This window comes from Ahaetulla prasina, chromosome 1 (genome assembly GCF_028640845.1).
Source record: "Ahaetulla prasina isolate Xishuangbanna chromosome 1, ASM2864084v1, whole genome shotgun sequence".
In the NCBI taxonomy this organism is placed as follows: domain Eukaryota; kingdom Metazoa; phylum Chordata; class Lepidosauria; order Squamata; family Colubridae; genus Ahaetulla; species Ahaetulla prasina.
This window is the reverse complement of record NC_080539.1, coordinates 292,008,136-292,030,874: the sequence shown is the minus strand read 5'-3', so window position 1 is coordinate 292,030,874 and position 22,739 is coordinate 292,008,136. Positions and strand designations below refer to the sequence as shown.

Below are 22,739 nucleotides of genomic sequence, written 5' to 3'. Positions count from 1 at the left end.
ACGTCGCGAAATTGGGGGAGTGGACATGTCTGGATGTAGCGGTACATTCTGTTTGATGCGGGGATGAAAAAGTCCGGCGCGAGTGCTGTATAATTGGTAGAATGGCGGTAGGAAGGCGACTCTTCGATATATATTTTTTTAAAATATCTCTAACGGAGGCGGGAGGAAGAATGTGGCAAAAGAATGTGGGCGTTGCCCCTAAGGGAGAAGGCGTGGCCTGTTGCTTGTTTTCGTCGCCCGTCCTGCGGTTCCACGTGCAGCTCGGAGGCAGGAGCCAATCCGAAGCTCCGAGGGGCCGTCAGCCGAACGAGGTGCCACGCCCCTTTTGTTGGCGAAGGGAAGGGGAAGTTACTCCGGCGTTGCATCTGCCCTGCAGCGCTTGAAAACGCGCAGTCACTGTTGGCTCGGCCAAAGAAGCTGGCCTCGTTTCGGACTTGCTGCGAGTGATTATAGGGCAGCTGCTTGGAAAAAAAAAAAGCGCCGAAGAATTGTTTTGGAAACTGGAAGCCTGCCCAGTTCCTCTTTTTAATTTGTGTGTGTAGGAATGTTCTTTCTTTCCTGGAGACGAAACAAATATGAAGAACGGCTGCAGATTTTGGGTCTGGCTAGTGTAAAGAAAAAAAATATTAGGGGCGACAAGACAGCAGTATTCCAGTATTTGCGAGGCTGCACAAAGGAGATTAAATTATTTTCCAAAGCACCGGAAGGCAGGACAAGAAACAATGGTTGGAAACTAATCAGCGAGAGAAGCAACCTGGAACTGAGGAGAAACTTCCTAACATTTATTTATTTATTTATTTATTTAACCGCATTTTTATACCGCCGTATCTCCCAAGGGACTCAGGGCGGTTTACAGCCTAATAAAAACATACATATAAATACAAAATAAAACACCAAGTAAAAAACTTATTAAAGAAGGCCGAATATTAAAAAATTACAATAAGATAATAAAACCCCGTTAAAACAAAATTTAAAATTTAAAATTCTAGTCCAGTCCTGCGCAAATAAATAGATGTGTCTTAAGCTCGTGGCGAAAGGTTCGAAGGTCAGGAAGTTGGCGAAGTCCTGGGGGAAGTTCGTTCCAGAGGGTGGGAGCCCCCACAGAAAAGGCCCTTCCCCTGGGTGTCGCCAGCCGGCACTGCCTGGCTGACGGCACCCTGAGGAGTCCCTCCCTGTGAGAGCGCACAGGTCAGTGGGAGGCAATCGGTGGCAGCAGACGGTCCCGTTAAGTAACATTGAGGACAATTAACCAGTGGAAATCGTGGGCGCTCCATCACTGAGGTTTTTAAGAAGAGACTTGTCTAAATTTGGCATAGGGTCTGTTGCTTGAGCAGGGGGCTGGACTAGATGACCTCCAAGGTCCCTTCCAGCTCTATTCTGTTCTAATTCCTTTGTACTTATAGTTTCGTCTTCGTGACCAGTTATTGCGGGCCAGATATTGGCCAGATTTAAATAAAATACTTTTCAACGTGCCCTTTTGTTTCCGATGTCTAATTATACATTAGTGGTTGACTATAGGAGGCAAATACAAAGTCCAGTTGAGGCGCTATTGGTCCATCTGTGACACATGAAATTAACTAGCTTGTCAAGTGGTGGATTGTGCGAAGAAAGTAATTAGTTGCTTCTGGTTGTCAGTTGCAGACCCACAAATATTCCAAGAATTACCATAACTTTATGTTAAAGGTGCCATTTTCCCTAGCTTTATTCAGAAAGGTACTGTGAAAAGTCTTATTTTAAGAATTCAATAAAAGCATAAACACCCAGGTATGCTTGTTTCTGAATAAATTGTATTTTTACATAGTCACATATCCATAAGAAACCTAAACACTGCTAACGTTTATACTATTCAGAAAATGCAGAGATCAAGGACTTCATAATTTGTTCTGCACTTTTTATCAGTATCATTAAAAAATAAACAGCCACAAATCACTAACAAAATTACAAAATGGATTTATTGCAAAAGAATAAAGGAAATTTTACAAATAAAAAGTGGTTAAAGGGTATCTCCAAAATAATTCACTGCATTTTTAACACAAAATGAGAGCTATTTCTAATTGACAATTTGCACATTATTTCCGAGAACTATATTGTCAACCTATTACTCAACAGAGCCCCCTCCCAAAACTATATGTAGTAAAAGTAGTTAAACTTCCGTAAAAGCTAGGTTTCTAAAAACTGACAGTCCAAATAAGCAATATTAGAATAGAAAATGTTTCAAAATCTAATCCACTATTTGTGGTTTGAACTGGTCAGTTTTCAGTACAATAGCTTAATGGGAGACACAAATTACCCCTCCAAATTAGAATCCTTTTTTTAATCCAACTTGGAAATTTTAAAATCACTTTCTTTATAACATGAGTACAACAAATGTAGAGCAGACCCTTAACTTGAATCATTTTGCTCAACACCTCTATATCAGAAAAGGATGAATGAGCCATTAGAACCTAAAGAAATCTGTAGTTACCAAGAAATGCATCTCTGTCCATTTTATAAACTAATTTTAGCTAATACACATTACAAGTTGTCAGAAATGTCTATGTACAAATATTTGATTCTATTATGCCTTCTAATATGGTAAAAATGGGCTCGGGTCTTAAGATAAGAAGGAATTTGCAATTCTTTAAATCCAGCTCTAGCTGGATTGATTTTAATGTTTTTACTCCTTTCTAACATTTATACCATCATCTGCATCTTACAATGTTCAGTCCAAAAACAAAACTGAGAAAAAGTCTCAAAATGTCAAACACTGAAGCAATTGCATCTGATACAGTACAATGTTTTAAATAAAGATTTGAAAATGTCTACCGCATATTTTGGAAGAATTACCAAGATATTTGTAAAGGTTTTTTTAAAAACCAAAGTACAAATAAGCTGATGTAATTTTACTTATTTTAAAATACACTCATTTAACTGTCTTGAAAAGAAACAGCTGCTCAAGGCTAAAAAAACAATTCAACAAGGGACAGGTTACTAATTAGCCACGTTAATATTTGCTACAGGATTCATCTTCCCTGGATTGAATTTCTAGCATTTTATTTTTCACTGGATCTTTTTTGTGTCTGCATGGACACATTTGTACAGAACTTTTAAAAATCAATTTGCAACACCTACATTGTATAACCATATATGGAGAAGAGCAAGATGTTAAAATTAACACGTTTCTCCAGAAATGATTGGATTAAGATAACAGCATGTTATCTTGTTGCCTTTTTTAAAATCAATTTGCAACACCTACATTGTATAACCATATATGGAGAAGAGCAAGATGTTAAAATTAACACGTTTCTCCAGAAATGATTGGATTAAGATAACAGCATGTTATCTTGTTGCCTTTTTTAAAATCGTAGAATTCAGTCAACGAACCATGCCTTTGGCAGTTTATAGTACTTCTCTTTTGCAGTATAATTCTTTCCGATGTGGAAATATGATTCAGTTTGAAGAAAAGTTCCTATTCATTTCAATTAGAACATTTCCATCCATTATCTAGTATTTTATTATTATACAGAGTCCATTTTGTATTATAAGCCACATTTATAGATGAATGTAACATCTGTACGGAAGCAGCTTCAGCTTGAACACCCATGCTTTTTCCTGAATAAATCTTGAAGACGCTTTAAAAACAAACACAAATTCAAAATACCAGCTGTTAAACATCCAAAAATACAGTTGTTGTTTCACTGAGTCTATTGTCCATTAGAAAAGTAGATCATACATACAAAGGTGTAAGAACATTTAAACCAGTCTTTTGTGGAAGGCAAGTCTTTTAGACAACGTAGCCCCCTACAGACAATCCTTCAAACTTTAAAGATGCTTTAGCCATACAATAATGGCTTTGGAAATGCTTTCAGTAGATTCTTCCACGACTGCGATTACCACGTCCACCCCATCCTCTTCCTCGTCCACCACGGAAACCACCTCTGTGCTCTGAAATAAAAGAAAATAAAAAGTTATGTCCCAGTGCATTTAAACTGTTTGACATAGAACAGCAGTTATTACTAATTTTTTTCATTTATATACCATATTTAGAAACCATCCCTCTTCCTCAGTGAACAACTCAAATAATATCCAATTTAATCCAAAACAAATAGCACTATGGGCAGCTTACTGCTACATTCATTTACGTAGCCACATACAAATAGTCCTCAAAGTTGAGATGTCCCTGCAGCGAGCATTTGCAACCTTCACTGTCAGCTTCCACTAAGTCAATGGGGAAGTCAGTGGGAAGTTGAAAATCGTGGTCACATGCGCCATTTGCTTAAAAACGGTAATGGGAACTGTATAACTGTATATGAGAGCATATGCACCAAGACAAATTCCTTGTGTGTCCAATCACACTTGGCCAATAAAATTCTATTCTATTCTATAAAGTGGCACGGCCACATGCTTTTTTTGCTTTACAATGTATTGTTTAGGGGTGCATTTCAAGGCCCCAATTATGGTTGTTACATGAGGACAATTTGTGTAAGGGGAACACAGCAGTGTCTAATAAAGTTAATAAGAATCACAACAGCTCTGAGTACAGGTAGTCTTCAACTGACAATGATTAGTTTAGTGTTTGAAGTTACAACGGCACTGAAAAAAGTGACTTATGATAGTTGTTCACATGACAGTTGCAGCATCCCCATAATTACATGATCAAAATTCGGATGCTTGGCAACTGACTCCTAGGAACAACAGTTAGTGTCTCAGGGTCAGGTGATCAATTTTTGCGACCTTCTGACAAGCAACATCAATGGGGAAGTCAGATCCACTTAACAACCGTTACTAACTTAACTGCAGTGATTGATTTAACAACTATGGCAAGAAAGGTCATAAAAGGGGGCAAGACTCACTTAACAACTATCTCGCCTAGCAACAGAAATTTTGGCCTCAATTGTGGTTTTAAATTGAGGACTATTTACTGCCTGATTTCCTAGAGAAATCTGATAAAATTAACCTATCCTTGGTGGAGTATTTTTTTAAATATATATTTTTGACTTTTAATATGTTGTGGAAAAAATAGTTTGTAATAGTTAGTAAACTGGGCTGCTTCTACTCAGTATTAATGGTTACTGAGTTCAACAGTTTAGCTCCAATCTAAAAAACAGCTAGTCTGTTCTGCTTCAGACTAGGCTGTTTCTATACCATTCTACTCACTACTACTGCTGATCCTGAAATCTGAAACAGTATAATTTCCCATATCTGGAAGTCAACTAATGATCGTAACTGTGCTTATACCATTGTATGAAATTAAAGTAACAATAGTATTTTACAAAGGGTTTTCTGAATAGTTAAGACCGTCCCCCCCCCAAATATGGGGTCTGGGTTGAGTATTTTTAAATGTAGTTGTTTAATAGGAAGTGCAATGCTGACAGTTAACCAGACCAAGGATACCAGAAAACCAAAATAAAAAGAGGAAAAAAGAAAGAGCAAAGACAAAAGTGCAGAAACCAAAGAAAAGAGAAAAAAGGTTAAATAAGTTCCTTCTAATTTTCTTTTATAGCAATTACATGGACAGAATAAGGTAAGTTCTTACTCTGTGGTAATCTTATTGTTTATATTTTCTCTATAACCTATTTTTAGTCTAATCAAAATAATTTCATAAGACCATAAGTAGCCCTGGAGAGGTCCATCGTAACTGCAAACAGTCACTAAGCAACTGGTTGTAAGTGGAGGACTATCTATACCAATAATTTCCTGAATTACATAATACAGATACATAGGTAGTATTATCTTGTCTTAGACTTTTAACATTTAAAATGAAATATTAGAATGCCTTCAAGAGCTAAGAAGACACATACATAATCCTGAAAAGGATACAAAGGAAGAAAGACTGTTCTCAAATTAGACAGAATTGTAATAGTATTAAGTTGTAATACTCACCATATGAAAAATTACCCAGGTTACTACTGTATTTCCCACTGGGTGGATTATAAATCTGCCTAGCATCTCTTTTGGGGCCAGCTTGGGACTTTTTTGCTGGTAAGTCTGAAGATGTATCTTCACTGGCTCGTTTTTGCCTTTAAAAAAAAGTCAGGACCAATATAATTAGAAGACAAGTAAAAATTCAAAATTCTTAATGCTCAATTTTGGAATATGTCAATGACAGTGAAAAAGTATTTTTTTCTGTTCAATCATATGTGATTTTTTATGACTGCCTGGACAAGTCCCTGAAGTTTTCTTGGCAAGGTTGTTCCATAAGTGGTTTGCCATTGCCTCCTTCCTAGGGCTGAGAGAAAGTGACTACATCACCAGTTTTTTTTGGAAAGAAAATTATTTTAGAAGATGTAAAACCAATACAGTAGCATATTTACTTTAAAATAAAAGGCTGTTCTGTTGTTATTAATATTTCTTCTATGATGCAAAATTTTAATGGCATTATTTTCCTTTTTAAAAAATAAACCTTGGAATAGAATAGATTGTCTTTGGGAGACAAAGTCTTTCCACAGAAGCCCTTGAAAAATGGACCAAAATCTGAAGGGATCTGTTCTGTCTCCCTCCCCACTTCGGAGTAACAAGCTGGCCTTCAGCCAGTGGATTCACGGCTCTTATCAGTCCTGACAGAGAAATCGCAGCTACTTGCCAAAGTTCAAACAAATGAGTAGCAGAGTAAGACATCAGCTCTCTTTGAAGCTAATCTTTTGCTCCCCGTGGAGTGCGAGCAGTCCCAAAGCTCCTTATATATCCTGTGGGGTGGGGCTCCTGCCCCACCCTTCCCTTTGATGACGCCGCCTCTCTAATCTTCTGAAGGCCTCTCTAATCTTCTGAAGCGCGGGTTAATCCAAGCTTGACGATTATTATTATTATTATCAGCTGGTTCTGAAGGCGTAGCCTGAGGAAGGGAGGAATCAGGTGGTGACAGCCTCATTACGTCCTCCAACTGTCCTGGTTCTGGCTCCTGGAGCTGGGCCAAAGGCATCGGTGCTCCTGAGGTAAGCCTTACCGGCCCTTTCCCCTCACTCTCGGAATCACTTTTGGGCATGGGGCCAGGTTCGGGGGCTGGAGTCACAACAGGATTTTTTTAAGTTTTAAGTATGGGAATAGGTAATTTGCCTCCTACAGATCTCCATATCCTAAAAAGTTGAACACTTTTTTATCTACCCAGCAACACCACAAAGACACAGGACACCTCCTGATGCCCTCCCATTGGGTTGCAATGTTGCATTTACAAGTTGCCAGCCATATGTTACACCAACACATTAGATGGATTATCTTGCACAAAAGTTAGTTCATTTAACATATTTTGGTAAGTCCTTTTCTCTGCTCATCAAAAGCATAATGAAAGACAATAAGATTCTCTGGACTGTAAAGAAAAGATTTGAACATTCACTGTTATCTTACCCAACTTCAGACTTCTGTACAGGTTTCCAGGAGAGTGTAACTGTACTCTTATATGAAGGAGGAATGTGGAAAAGATCCTAGAGGCAAAATGAGAAGTTTGTTTTGAATTTTCTGAAATCACATTTCTTGAATTATGAAAAACTTTTCTAGAAAAGTCTCATTTTAAAAAATTCTGATTTCTGAAGGTCTCATATATTTCAGAATGATGAAAATGTGTCCATCTCAAAAAAAATGTAACAACCTCATTTTCTCCTTGTGTTGTTTTCAGAGACATAAACATTATACTTGACACAGGCTTCACATATTGCTCAAACAGAGCAATGACAAAGTAGACTTGTCAATATTTTCGTCCCACAATTTACACTTACCTTAATTAAAACATTGATGTTGTTTGTTATTTTTAGTGCAACCACTTTAATTTTATTCTGCAAAAAAAAAAAAAGGACTATTTATTAAATTGATTTAATAAATCTATTTAATTTAATTTATTAAATTAAACCTATGATTTAAACACTGAAATATCCTCTGACTTTTCCCCAGTCCAATTTTTGGCACTGAAGGTACTAATTATTTGTCAATAGGAATACTATACTTTATTCTAGTTGGAAGCGTTCATATTCACAGAAGCTTTGACAAACCATTTTAATAATCTGCAGCTAATATGTAATTAAGATATGGCTAACAGCTACAAAAATTACTGTGCTAAGAAACTTGCTATTTACAACCTTTATAGTAGTTCTTGAAATTGATTGAATTTCTTGAAATGATAAAACTAAGTAAACAACACACTGCTGTACTCTGAAGATTCTTCACAGATACTATGAGGGTAAAATCAACAAAATTGCCTCCTTCCCTCATCCATGAGTATCTAACTTTGATTATCCTGTTTTGTTCAATTCACAGTTCAGTTGTGCATTTATTTATTTAATTTATATGCCACCCATCTTGCTATCCTGAGTGACTCTTTTATCAGTGAAAGACAAGCTCCTGATTTGCATCAATGTTCTTGACCAGACTTTATAATATATCTTATAATGCAGAAGATTCTCTAACAGGAAGAGACTTTTCTAGTACTTTTGGAAACAGAAAAATTCACATTACTAGTGTTATGAACCAAGTCACTGTTATTGGGTGTACACGTCATATCTTTTGTATTGTTATGAGCTTACAAATTGGAATTCCTGATCCAGATAAAACAATAAGGAACTCAAGAACTTGAAAGAAATATAAGTGTTTGTCAGGTTTTACATTGCACGCTGACATGAAATTAAACTAAATTCATGTAAGGTCTAAATTTTCAAAGACTTACCTCTTCTGTCTTTAGTGCTTCTCCTGTTTTGCCTTGGAGTGCCAAACGTAGTTGTCGGATATAAACCTGAAGTCCTCTAGCAAAATACTGTAATCTAGAAGACAGAAGCATTTAATATAAAACTGTGGACTATATGGTGAAACCAATAGCCTTCTTAATCTTAGGAAAGAATAACAAACTTGACGACCTAAAAAGAAATCTATATTGCCTGGCAGAAAAACTTCTGAACACCAAATTTGTAGTAGTAGGAAACATGTACAAAGGTATAAATGCATGCAACATTTTAAACAAGTTTTATTATAATCCAATGCTGTTCAATAATATAATTGGCCAATGAAAAGAAGAATTTATGAATAATAGTGCAGTCACTTATTATTTTACCCTAGACCAGTGGTAGTCAACCCGGTCCCTACCGCCCACTAGTGGGCGTTCCAGCTTTCATAGTGAGCGGTAGGGTTTTGTCCAATATTGAAGCACTTTCCTTTTTTTAAATTTAATTGACTTTTTAAAAAAAATTCATAGCATTATTTAAAAACATTTTCATTAGGTTTTCATAAAATTCCCTGTGACAATTTAAATTTCTGAAAATATACTAGTTGTATCGCCCGCGCATAAGTTTAGTTCACATTACATAAGTGAAATTAAATGGCACTATAGTACAACCGCAAACAAAAAAGCCTTGTCCCAGAATAGCTCGCGCATCTTCCCCCACACCACCCAGCTGTAACAGACAAGCAGAGCTGGTAGCCGGTGCCGCTCCCCCCCAACCCAATCCACGATGCGCGAGAGGCATGCACAGACGACGATACACGGCATATTACTGTGGAACCGGTGGGCAGTTAGAAAATTTTACTACTAACAGAGATACAAAAGTGGGTGGTAGGTATAGAAAGGTTGACTACCCCTGCCCTAGACATATCTTTGCATTGATTCTGAAATTCTAAAGTTTTGCTGCATACTGGATGGACAATGAAGAATGGCTGCAATCATCATGGGAACCTGGATAAAGTATTTTTATTAGTCTTGGTCTTTATCTAATCCAATTCTGGATGAATACTGGAAAGGAACAGTTGAAACTAGCCATTAGTTTCCCTTGATTATGGCTTGGCAATAAATCACAAATCTCAACACTGAACATATTCTTAGTTTGCCACCTGGCAAAAGTCTCAGTCTACTCAGCTATTTTGCAGGCTCTGATTCAGCTAAATTAGAATATTTATTGAAAACAAGAATAAATCAAATGAAATAATTGACTACTAACTTACTAACAGTATGAATGTGCAAGTGCCTTTTATATCCATGACGAGGCAAACCCAGATTTTTCTTTTTGCTTTTCCCATAAATTATATTATTACATTCACAACTCATACTATTTAACTTGGAATGTAAAAAGTCACTAAGACAGTAATAATACTCTAAAGGTAATCGGGCAATAATAGCATTCCAGAAAAATTAAGAGTGTCACTGAGAAACCTACAAAAATGTTTTCTAATAGCAACTTTGATATCGTATCTTCACCTGCTGACTACAATTTCTTTATAGGGAGACAAAGGTCAAGACTTTATGCCAAAAAGTCCACTATATGTCCACTAGATTCATTTTGTCTGCTGTTAATAAAAGCAGCATTAGGTTTAGGAAGACAGTCCTCATGCATTATTCCAGAACTTTAAATTGCAGTTCAATTTTGACTTAAAATATTGTGGGACCACCTACAGACAATACTTTGTAGTAAATCTATTGGACATTGCTTTGAGTTTGCTAATTATTTAATGGGTGCAAAATAGAACAAACGTATTTTTTTCACAAGAAGAAATTGTATTTCATTTGTACTATTTAGAACCCAAATATTTAGCAGCAGCTGTGCTGTTTAGAAAGCCAAACCTAGAATGTGTGATAATTAATTCTGAGATAAATGAAATCAATACTCAAGCTTACAGTGGCGAAAAGGCTACTGGAATAATTTTAACCACAATCACATTAATTTTCTCTCAGAATTCAATAGCATTTCTTCACAGGTAAAATCACAAGATTGATTCTTCAGAAGACACAATTAAACCAATTACATCTAAAATTGTAATTTGTAGTTCCGGGCTATATACTGTATTTATTGTGGCACAGAAAACTTCTCTTTTTATCTTTCCCTTTCACATATTTTGACCATTCTTTTATGAATACGAATAATTTGTCTGTAGCACAGAAAAATACTTCATATTTCTAACCTAGATGTATTATTTTCATTCTAATAAAGGCTGCATAGTACTACCTGATTTTAAAGTCTTTCACTTTATCTGTGTTCAACTTTGCTGTTAGGAAATCTGTAAGTTTTCGTCCTAGTTGATGAAAGCTATATAACAAGCATTCCACATAGCTAAACTGTAGCTTAGGCTCTTCATTGCCTGCATTCTCCCCATTCTCTGCTTCTTCTGGAGGAAGTGGCATGTATTCCTGAGAAATAGAAATACAAGTCATATAATATTTATTTTCAGCTAACAGTTCGCATGTATTTCAAATTCTTAGAAATTATATACAATGAGCTATTTCCAACATTTTAGAATATACCGGTAAATGACATTTTCAGTTATAAATTGAGCTTTCTATTGTTTTCCCACCCAAGAACACAAAAAATTCAAAAAAGCAGATTTCTGGGTACACAAATGCATGAGGGGTTTAATTCTACTGGGAGAATAGCACTGGTCAAAAGAACAACACTCTGGATTCCATTTGAATGTTCCTTTAAACAAGTATCTACAAATAAGATTGCTATGGTAATAAAAAATTTCATTCCATTATCCTTGTACAATAACTGGCAGCATTTTTCCTAGTAGTTTATTGGTCTTCCCTACTCGTCTGATTAAGAATTGGAAGTTTTTCAATTCTTTTATATTTCATATGCAATTTTCTACTTTCCAATTTCTGAAAATTGCTTTAATCCTCATTTCTTGTTATTTATATAACAACATATATGTATGTATATATTTTTAAAGGCATTTAAAATTCTGACTCTGTAGTAGAAGTGACTAACAGAATCAATACTTTGGTCACCATGTATTGTGACAGTACATGGACTGCTACCCTTTAATATAAAAGTAAGTCCTACAAACTGCCAACCATTTACTTTTTAGATGTTGCACTATCACAGAGAACTGACATTCAGAATGTTTTAGCATTTCTATATTTGTTTTATATAAATGTATTATACATTTATAAGTTATAATTTTATACATACACACAAATTCTATACACACACACAACACACGCACCTTATATAAAACTAATCCACTAAAATAGTTAGCTATTATGACACACACAGTTTAAATTGGATTGTCCAGTTTAAAACATTCAGGAATGTTTTAATTCCTGAAATGTTTATATAACAATCAGAATGTCTATGGAGATTCTCAGTCATCCAGGTCATGGTTGTCTCAAAGGTGCTTTTTTCAAGAGGACTTTTTGGGTTTTCTTTGAAGACATTTCGCTTCTCATCCAAGAATGAGCTCTGACTGGATGGTGGGGAATGGAAGGATTTATATTCGCAGACAGCAAGACATTTGCATTCTTTTAGGGAGCATTAAGGTCACCTGGAGGTTTCTGTGTGTCATCAGGGTCACCTGAGTGGTACAAATTGATGTGGAGCTTTCTTGGAACTGTTGAAAGGACTGTGTTATAGATTGGAGATATATGTCATATCCCCCCCCCCTCTGTTGAGAAAGGGCTGATCAATTTTGACATAGATGGCTTCTTTAACCCCTCTTTCAAACTAGCATCCTCTCTGTCCAAAATAAGAGGGGTTAAAGAGGCTATCATCTATCTCCAATCTTTAAAAACAAAACAAAAAACAAAAATAAAAACAAAAAACAACCAGAAAGTCCAGTTGCCTCTTGAAAAAAGCACCTTTGGAATAACAATCAGAAATTTAAGTTTAATTATGAACATTTACAATGTTTCTAAGATTATGAATACACTTACCAGTAATTTATCAAAAAGTTTCTTTAGATTTGATTCTAACTTTTCCATGTCCCCACAAAAGGAACTCATCTCAGCAAGTAATTTTAGTACCTAAAAAAGATAAATTCTATCTTTAGAAAATGAAGTAAAAATGAATATTTATAACTTTGTATGATGATGATGTTAAACAGAAGTAGACCTGAAAAACGTATCCTGCTCACTTGATTATGACATAAATAAGTGAAACTGATAAAAACACTGATTTGTTAAAAAAATATGCCTCCTTACTGAATGCACTATACTATAGATTATTCTAGACTGAAAACCTTAGGAAGAAGTAATTTGCTTTTTATTTTTGCACTGCAATGTACTAAATAAAATGGAATTTTATATTATTATTAGAAAGATTTTGAAGATAATAAAACTTTAAAAGGCATTTGTTACTATTAATGATATATTTCTTTGTTTCATATATACACTGAATAACTGTAATTCTAGCCATGTTAGATATATTCAGATTAGCTTACCTCTAATTGGATATCAAGGCCTTCAACTGGAGTGGTCAGAGAACTCAAATTTGGCAGCACATGCTCACAGAAGTAAGTCACAAATCTTGTAGAGTGAACATTTTTCTGTGGTAAATAAGAACAGCAATTATTACTGTAAGATTATTAGCATTGGGAAAAATGTATCAATATGGTTTACAATTCTCTATTACCAGGTAAGCCTGGCCTTATTTTTTGAGATGAATGAATTAACTTCATCATTTGGGAAACTCATTTTCACACAGTGCTCTTTATGCACAGTTGTAACACTATTGCAATTAATCACCCCTCTAGGCAAAAATCACCCGCAAGTAAACTACTTATTCATACTCAAGCAAATTAGTATTTTGCTAATTGCTGGCTGACATTTCATTCATTTTAATCTATAAAACTGAATAACAGATCTATAATAAAATTCAAACTCTGATAAAGTAAAAAATGACCAGTATAAAGAAAAAAGGATATTTTGAAGTTGGAAATTGAACTTTAAAGAAAAGAATGTATCAATTTTTTTTTAGCTGTTGTATGCTACATGCCATAAAACCGTAAGGAATTTAATTGAAACTATTTTTAATAAAAAATACTGTAGAATAAATCATTTTAGTTCAAGTACAATTAATAAAATGCATCTAAATACTGTATGTAAGAGGAAGCAGAGTAATATAGGTAAGCACATTCTAAGAGTTAGTAATATGCAAATATTTAGTATTAAGACTTTTCAGCAACACTATCAATATGACTCTCCCTCTCGGAAATATTTATAAGAATAGGTATATTACGGTATGATACATTTAGCTTTTTCGATGGGAATGCATTCCTCGCATACTGTGGGTACTTATGAGCCGGATTCCAAATTCTGATGGCCATTCCCCTCCACGCTCAAAACTGAATTTTGGGCGCTTGCCAACCAGGTCACATTTACGGCCACCTGCAGTGTTCCATTTTAGCATTATTCATCTGGGAGAATTGCTACTATATTACAGAATTACTGTTCTGTAGCCACAAGAGTAGAAGGTAATTACTGTCATGGACATTTCAGAAGTTATTATTTGTTCTTCTTCAATCTTATCTAGTTTGAATCTTTTATTCTTGTTTACGGATTATATTTTTCCACTTAGTAGAGAAGTGATTTGTACCCATGTATCCTTTTACAACTTTCAGTGACAAATCCTTATTTAATGCACTGTGATTGAATTTTTGTTATTGTTTCTCTACTGTCAGCCCTTTGGATTAGTGGTGGGGAGTAAGAGTTCAAAATCAAGATAAAAATGATTTTCAAAAGAAATGTATACATAGCTGTGTCCTGCATTATAGAATACAGATAGTCCCTACTTAACATTTTTTCTGTCTCTAAGATATGTGGCCGCAAAGCATGACATGATGTGGTCACACTAAGTTAAGAGTTATGGTTGCTGTCGTTAAACGAACCACACATAGTTGTTATGCACATTACATGATTGCCATTTGTGACCTCCTGCTGCCTTTTCCATTGACTTTGCTTATTAGAAGCTGGCAGTGAAGGTTGCAAATGCCATCATGTGACAGTGGAAGGCTATGATTGTTGTAATTGCAAGCAAGTTGCTAGGGACCCAAATGGTGACCACTGGGATGCTGTGGCAGTCACAACATTGAGGAATGGTTGTAACTTTGAAAAGCCAATGCACGAATGGTTGTGAAGTGAGGATTACCCGCATTCACTCCAACCATGCCAGTTACGTTTTTTTGAGACTTGGCACAAAAGATGCAACATTCCTTAACATGAATACTTACAGAAAACAGTGGAACTGCTTGGCGTGTGCACTGCAAGAGTCTGTCCACACAATCAGGGTCTGATGGATTGAAGGTTTGTTCAAGGTCAGCCTGTTCAGCTACTAGTTCAACTAGTTGTTGCCTCCCACTTACTGTCTGAAGACTTTTTAAGCCAGATAGTATCTTCATGAATAAGACAAACTCCTCCCCTGTCACATCCTCAAGCACCTGAAGAAATGCAAGAAAGCAGGTTATAAAGGACATAGCACTTGAAAGGGAAAATTTGCACATTTCTTTTCTTTACCCCATAAGTGATTTTGTAATTACTTGCAATGTACGCAGTACTTAAATAGCTGCTCATTTAGCCTAATAGTATTCTTGCATAATATGTTAATTTCTTCCAAGTTCATTCAATAACTAAGCGAAGATTTTAATTATATTCTTATTTGTTATATCATACTGAATGTCTGATTACAGTGGTTACAGGTAATAGTAGTATCATTAAAACATGAGAAAGCAATTTGCAAAAGATACTGTACACAAGCAACGTTCTTATCTTAAGGCAGGTAATTCTACTGTTGTACTGTTTAACAGTAGTATTAAATTAGGATAATAGTATTTTTATTAGGATCAACTAAAACAACTTTGTCCTCCAATGAGAGGCTAATGATCAAGAGAATCAACTAGATTCAAAATTGCATGGAGCCAAACTGAGAAAAATGTGTGAGTATTACAAAGAACTCTATTAATCTCACATGAATTATTGGGTACAGGAATGTAGGATCCTATGAGAGCTTAAGGCTCTCACAAAAGTAACATACAAATTCAAGGAATTCTTTTTCAGATTAGATGTTAAGCAAAACAGAAAAAGAAAAAAAATATTGACACAATGATCTCAATGTGAAATCTGTAATACCGTTAAGATGGGAACTAATGCTAGACAAACTATAATAACTAGAATGTACCAACATATTTCCAATTCTAAACCTTAAGAGCTTGTAATAGGTCATTTTCATCTTATTGAAAGTGTTCTGACGTCAGAATGGTTTTGTTTTGACTCTCAATGTTCTTGCTACAATAAGAACAAGATCTGGAGTGTTATTCAACAAAATGGGGATAATGAAATTGAAATGTTTTGCACATCAGAATGGGTACTTATATATATGTGTGTGTGTGTGTGTGTGAGCAGTCATGCAATTCTATCTTATAACTTATACTTATAATAAGTATAATTATAATACCAGTAAGAAAAACTTGTCAGGTCTTATTTTGAAATAGTTTGAAATTAGTTTTAGATAACATAGCATACATATCAACTTTGATGTGGTAAAATCATCAACTTCAGCTTGACTAGGTTGTATTATGCTATTCTGCAACAATGGAATTTCATATGGAAACTTCAAGGTAAACCAAAAGAACAGAAAGCTTATTCCATTGGAAAAAAAAATCTGATCACCTACATTGTACCCAAAGTTTTTTAAATATCACACCATGCATGCTACATTTATTTGTTAAATTTATTTGCTACCTATCTTGCTGTGGGGCTATTCTAGGCAGCTTACAACAATAAAAGAGAAGGAATGAAAGAAACATTATCAGAAATAATAGAATAAAATAAACAGTGTAAAAGAACACGAGAATACATGATTATGAAAATAAAAAGATAGATGGGTGGAGAGCAGAGAACAAAGGGGGGGGGGGAGAGTTGGAATCTGCCATCAATCCAGCAGATACCGCCAGCGTGAGAAATCCCCCATTTGGTCCCCAGGGCAATTGGCAATCTTTAGGCTCTTGTGGAAGGATAGGAAGGTGCTGGCTCAGGAATTCTGGAAGTTCACAAGTCGTAAAGGGGCCATAGTTCCCCATCTCTGCCTTACAAGGGAAGATATTCCAAAGGGTGGGTGCTGCAGCAGAGAAGGCGCTGCTTCTGGATCCTGACAGTCAAGAATTCTTTGACGCTTAGGACTGTAGGACCTTTCTGTTGGCACAAAGCCTGGCTTGTCACAGCAGGATGTGGTTCATCATGTAATCTGGATCTTTGCCATTAAGGCCTTTAAAGGTCATAACCAACACCTTGAAATGCACTCAGAAGCAGACTGATAGTTAAGCTCATGGAGCAGAAGTGTAATGTGGACCAATCTAGGGCCCGCCAAAACTACTCTCACTGCCCTATTTTGCACCAGCTGAAGCTTCTGAATGGATTTCAAGGGTAGCCCCATGTAAAGAACATTGCAATAGTCTAGATGAGAGATGACCAAGGTCTTGAGTAACTAAACGCAGGGAGTCATAATCCAGAAAGGAAAATATTTCTTTACCAATGCCAAAATATCATTATTAACACGAACTTGTTTTTGAGAATGGCTATAGTTAAGCAAAATAGTTTTCTACTCAAAATGTAGTACAATAGTTCATGCTGTTTATAAAATCTTTGCAATCATTTAACAATATATCCACCTTCTTTGATTCTGTCAGTATTAGCTCCTCAACTTCTTTTGTTAGCACGTCTTCAGGCAGTGTTTTGAGTTTTGTAGAGAGGAATTTAATGGCTCTTTCTCGCACAATATCCTCTCCCTGAAGAATCTGACTGAATAAACCACCAAGTGTTCCTAAAACAATGATAAAAGACACTCATTCGTCTGTTTATAACTGAAAGGAACTGATCTTTTCGTTAAACATTTACGGCTACATCCAACAATATCAAAGGGCACTTGAGTTCTCTCCTTGCAAGCTTCTCCTTTTTAAACTGCTCTCCCAGCCCCATCACTTTTATTCTAAATCTGCTCAGCAGATTCTAAAAGGGGAGTAAGGTAGAAATAGAACAATTTTGTTGACTTTTCTTGTAAACACCTGAGTCACCTTTGTTGAAGTGGGCACTCATACAAATATTTTAAATAAATAAATATTGCCAAGACATACCAATTGGATGCAATCCATTATTTATACTTACATTATATGTACGTTGAAATAATATAGAAAATATAGCTTTAAGATTTTTGTAACTTTCTAACTGATCTGTATTATATTTCTAAATAACTATCACAGTGCAAGCACTGAACTCTTTTCCTTGCAAGTAATTTTGTTATTGTTGCCATAACATCTTTTCTTCTGATTATTATTCTATTTTGGGCGACAAAGTACACTCAATCCTTCATTTTATTTCAAAATATTTAAAAAGATAACAAACTATTTTAGTATAAAACACATCCTTTACCTTTAGCATCCATCTTAAATATACTAAGCAAAGCATTGTTAACCAAGTTGAATTCTGCAGAATCATCTAAAAATAGAGAAAACAAAGGATCAGCAATTTTTTTAAGCTAGATAGTGCCAAATACTGGAAATTCAGGAAATAAAGAATTTCACACAATAAACTGTTCCAGGCAAAACCCTTACAAAGAAACGACGACAATAAAAATATAAAATTCAGAGAAAAATGATTCTGGCTAAATATTTACAATAAATATATATCTGTACACATGTACAGATATATACCAAGTATGTAAGTATATGACCGCAGTAAGAACAAAAGAAAAAGGTTCATTTTGCACCAGACATGAACATAAAACTAACTTGGAGGCAGGTATCAATGCCAGTTTTTAGCTTTTGTGGTGCACTTCAGAAACAGTATCTAAAGCACAATTTCCCAACTGGTTATATGCTATTAAGTTAATGTTGACTTTTAGTGACCACAAAATTATATAGGTAATACCTAAGAAAGAATTAGAAGCCGCAAAGTGTCTTCTATCCAAATGTTTCTTCTGCATTATGTAGTGTTAGCAGTGCTAATAAGGACTCAAAATTAGCATGTATCTTTTAGTTCACAACATCCCTTACTCATATCGTATTTTCAATGGGAAAATATAATACTCAGGAATAATGTGAAAAATAACGAGAATAAAGAGAAATTCTTCAAAAATATAATATTACAACTTCTGATGAGAAAACAGTAAGAAAGATATAGCAATGAATATTTAACCATGCCTTTTATTAAAACTAATACAATAATCTGTCTCACCTGATTGCAGAAGCTGGGTAAGTATGTCTGCTACCCTAGGGAGGTTATCACCCATAGCAAACTGAGGTAATTCTTTGATTGCCTGGCGCCGGATCTATAAACAACAACAACAAAAAAATCACACACACATGGAACAACTGTATAATATTTGTTCAATTACAAAAGATTCGGCATCAGGATCATCACAATATAAAATCCATCATGAACAATATTTAGGATTTTAATGAATCAACACTAATTATTAGTAGATTTACAATGTAATTCAGCAACTTTTGTATATATTTTAATTGTGCAAAATAGCAGAAATAATAGTACAGGGAATGGACTATCCATAATAATAGTCCATTCCCTGTACTATTATTAACAATCTTAATAGTTACACCATAACCCAAAAAGATTTTGCAAGTGCTTGCAGAGAATGGGCAAAATAGGCACATAAAATGTATTGTTAATGCAATTTTCAGGTACTTTAGCATTTTCCCTTTTGTAAAGAAAAAGGCACTTACTGAAACATCTTCATCTTCACAAAGATCTAACTGAGCATTTATAGCAGAATCTGCCAGCTCAGGGAAATGTTTGAAGAACTTTGGAATAAACTGTGCTGCTAGTCTCTTCTCCTTAGCACCCCCTTTGACACCATCCAAGATAACTTGATAAGCATCCTTGTGCTAGAAAAGAAGAGAGAATTCTAAGAATGCAGAGCTTTAAGTAAGCAATGAAAAATTAAAATTACATTTGCCTGAAAAATTTCTCATAAGCAAATTATCTATTAACAATTCATAGATTATTCCATCATTTCTGACTAAACATTTACCATAGCAGAGACATACTACTTTGAAAGTATCATATTTTATAATGATTGAGTGCTCTACTGCTACACATGGTTTTTGATAGTGTACTCAAAAGGTGAAATATGCTAGCTCCCATTCCTGCTAGCATATTAAAGTGTTAGCCTATGAAATAATATACATATGGAAACAATTTACTTCAATCTTTCCACAAGCACTGTTTTTATCATCCTCCATATGTACCAAGCAACCAGAAAATGTCTGCTGCCTTTTTACAGTTCAGAATGGCCAGTTAAGTTCACAAGACTAAGCATCTTTTATAGCTGTTGCAATTCTTAATGTATTTTGGCTTTTGAACACTAAGCTTAATCTGTTAAAGGACTGAAAGTATTTTAACACTAGGGCTGTGCAGTCATCCAAATGTGATTCAGCATAGACATGGAAATTAATATTGCACTGGCAAATTCTTAAAGAACTTTCATCTTCTCCTTGGATCCTGTTGCTTTAATTAAGGAGATACCAACAGTTGTGATGTCTGTGTACCTAACCATATTTTGTCTACTTAGTAGGTTCTATGTTTTTAAAAAATATTCTATATTGTATTCACCCGAAAGGCCAATGATCCTGAAGGTAAGAATACGGTCTCTTCCAAAAGGGAAGATATACACAAAACATAGTTGCTATATTTTCAGAAAATCTAAAGAGGCCAATTCATTTTAAATGTGCAGGGCGGGGATCTAGTCTTCTTACCATGTAAATGCACTACTTATACAATTTTCCTTTCCAATATGCTGAATATTTCAGTACAAGACTAAATGAAATACAGAAAAACAGGATTTATGTTGTATCCTATGAGGCATATCTAATATAGAAAATGTTTATATAATATATGCTACATAATCAGTGTGCCTGTAACTCCTTAAAGACAATATTAGATTCTTTCACACCATTTTTGTTGCAACGTACTCATCCTCTTCTCTAGAAATTGTAAATTACAGGCTTCACCTAATTGCAGTACAAAAAGGGTAACCAAGTGCTTTTTTTCTGAAGGAAAAAATACACATATTTTATACAACAATGGTATAAGAACCTGCCAGACAGAAAAGGAGCCTTGAATATTTCTTGAGGCAGATTTTTTTAAATACGACACCTGATCATCTCCCAATGTATTTTAAGAAAATGTTTCAAAGGAAAAGAATGAGCACTTTTTAAAAAAAATGCCATTTTACATTATCCACCACAACAGAAAAAGCACTCAACTTTCTACCCTGTCTTTAATTACCATGCAGAAAGGTAAATATTGAAATTTACTGAAATATAGAGGTATACTTTATTATTACACAGGTGATCATTTCCTAGGAAAAAGCAGGTCTGTATAAATTCTCAATGAAATGATCCATGCTGCCAAGGCATTGCTACTTCCCAACTCTTAGAAAAGATCAAAACAAACCACAGCCTAAAGAAAATCCCACAGAACTTAAAGGGACATTTTAAAGTCAATTTTCACAGAATTGAAAAGAATTTTTTATTGGCCAAGTGTGATTGGACACATAAGGAATGTGTCTTGATGCATTTGCTCTCAGTGTACATAAAATACTTTACCTGACTCTGTGGTCTCTTCCCATAATCCTAAAAGCTTTAACCAAAAACTTTCTACTATTGACCTCACCCCATTCCTAAGAGGACCATAAGGGGCGTGCATAAGCGCACAAACGTGCCTACCGTTCCTGTCCTATTGTTTTTCTTTTCTTCTTCCTATATATGTTTATATGGTTATATACTATATAATCTTTTTGTATGATGATGTGACAAAATAAATAAATAAATAAATAAAAGAAAAGAAAAGATACGTTCATCAAGAATCGTAAGGTACAACACTTAATGATAGTCATAGGGTACAAAAGGGACATTTTAAAGTCGATTTTCACAGGATCCCGTCTATAAAGCCTTCCAGTTGGCGGAGTGAAGTAAGAGCACTTCAGAAGCCAACCGCTTTGTTTTTTAACCTCTGGGGAGTCGGCCGAAGAGTACCTCTTCAAGACGGAGACCCCAAATTTCTTATGGGGAGGGGGAGAGAGAGGGAAGAGGATTTTAGGGTCCGCCAATCATTGTTTATGCAAAACTGGGCAGCGTCTGCTGTTTATTTATTAAGTTAAATCCTAACCATCCGGCACAGCGCGCGGGAGAAACGAGAACAGCTTCCCCTCCCCTCCCTTGGGAATAAGCCTCCAAAGGCGCTCGCCTTCGTAAACTAGCAATGAAAGCTCGTTTGGGGTAAACAAAACGAACAGGGAGAAGGACATTAATCCCCGGCATTCGGAGACTTCGGTCGGCCTACGGGCTCCTTCGCGCCGCGGTGGCCGAGGCGACGCTTCCATCCGAACCCAACTCTCTCTCCCGCATCTAAAAGGAGAGCCGAGGGGCTTCCCTTTCCTTCTCTGCCCCGCTAGGCCAGGGGCAAAAAACCCCCCTCAAAAACAAAACCCCAGTCGCGTCCCACCTCCGGAGCGGTATCTTTAGCGTCGGCTAGGATGCCGTAATTACGGTAGAGCTCCTCCACGGTGGGCATCGTGCCTCCTCGGCGTCTGCTCCTCCGGCCGGCCACCCTTCTTACCCCCGACGCCCTTCGCTGCAGCGGCGAACACAACCACCCTCCCTCCTCCACACCGCAAACCCGAGCCAGCGATACCGCCAAGCCAGGCCGCGCAACAGCTACGCAACATCCGGGGGCCAAGGCTTTCCGCATCCTGTCCGACAGCGGCCCCTATCGTGGAGGAGGTGACAATGCAGCCGTGCCGCTGGCTGGCGGCTGCGCGAGTGACGTCACCAAGGGGACGTCGTCGTTCGGGAGCGAGACACGTGATACCTCTTTACTCTTTTAGATTAACGCGGGTGATCGCGGATGGCCGGGGATGGGTTTGCAGACAATAGCTTTACTCGTTGTCGGACTCCAACAGGAGCCCTAAAAAACTCGCGTTAAAAGCTGGAAGCCGAGCCGTTGTTCATTTTATACACGTCGTAATTTAGATTTTTTTTTTTTACACTTTACAGTTTATGCACATAGAGAT

General features: G+C 36.0%; 1 protein-coding gene across 1 annotated transcript; it reads right to left on the bottom strand.

Annotated features, from left to right (window-relative positions):
* Positions 1-1,930: 1,930 nt before the first annotated feature.
* Positions 1,931-22,388, bottom strand: API5 (apoptosis inhibitor 5). Its single transcript, XM_058161700.1, has 15 exons — positions 22,172-22,388; positions 19,390-19,551; positions 18,884-18,977; positions 18,080-18,145; positions 17,323-17,474; positions 14,890-15,096; positions 13,102-13,206; positions 12,596-12,685; positions 10,893-11,074; positions 8,630-8,723; positions 7,689-7,745; positions 7,321-7,397; positions 5,863-5,999; positions 3,232-3,924; positions 1,931-3,107 (listed from the first exon to the last, which is right to left on the bottom strand). The coding sequence occupies exons 1-14, from the start codon at positions 22,238-22,240 to the stop codon at positions 3,845-3,847; spliced, it is 1,572 nt and encodes a 523-aa protein (XP_058017683.1). The 5' UTR covers positions 22,241-22,388; the 3' UTR covers positions 1,931-3,107; positions 3,232-3,844.
* Positions 22,389-22,739: the final 351 nt, after the last annotated feature.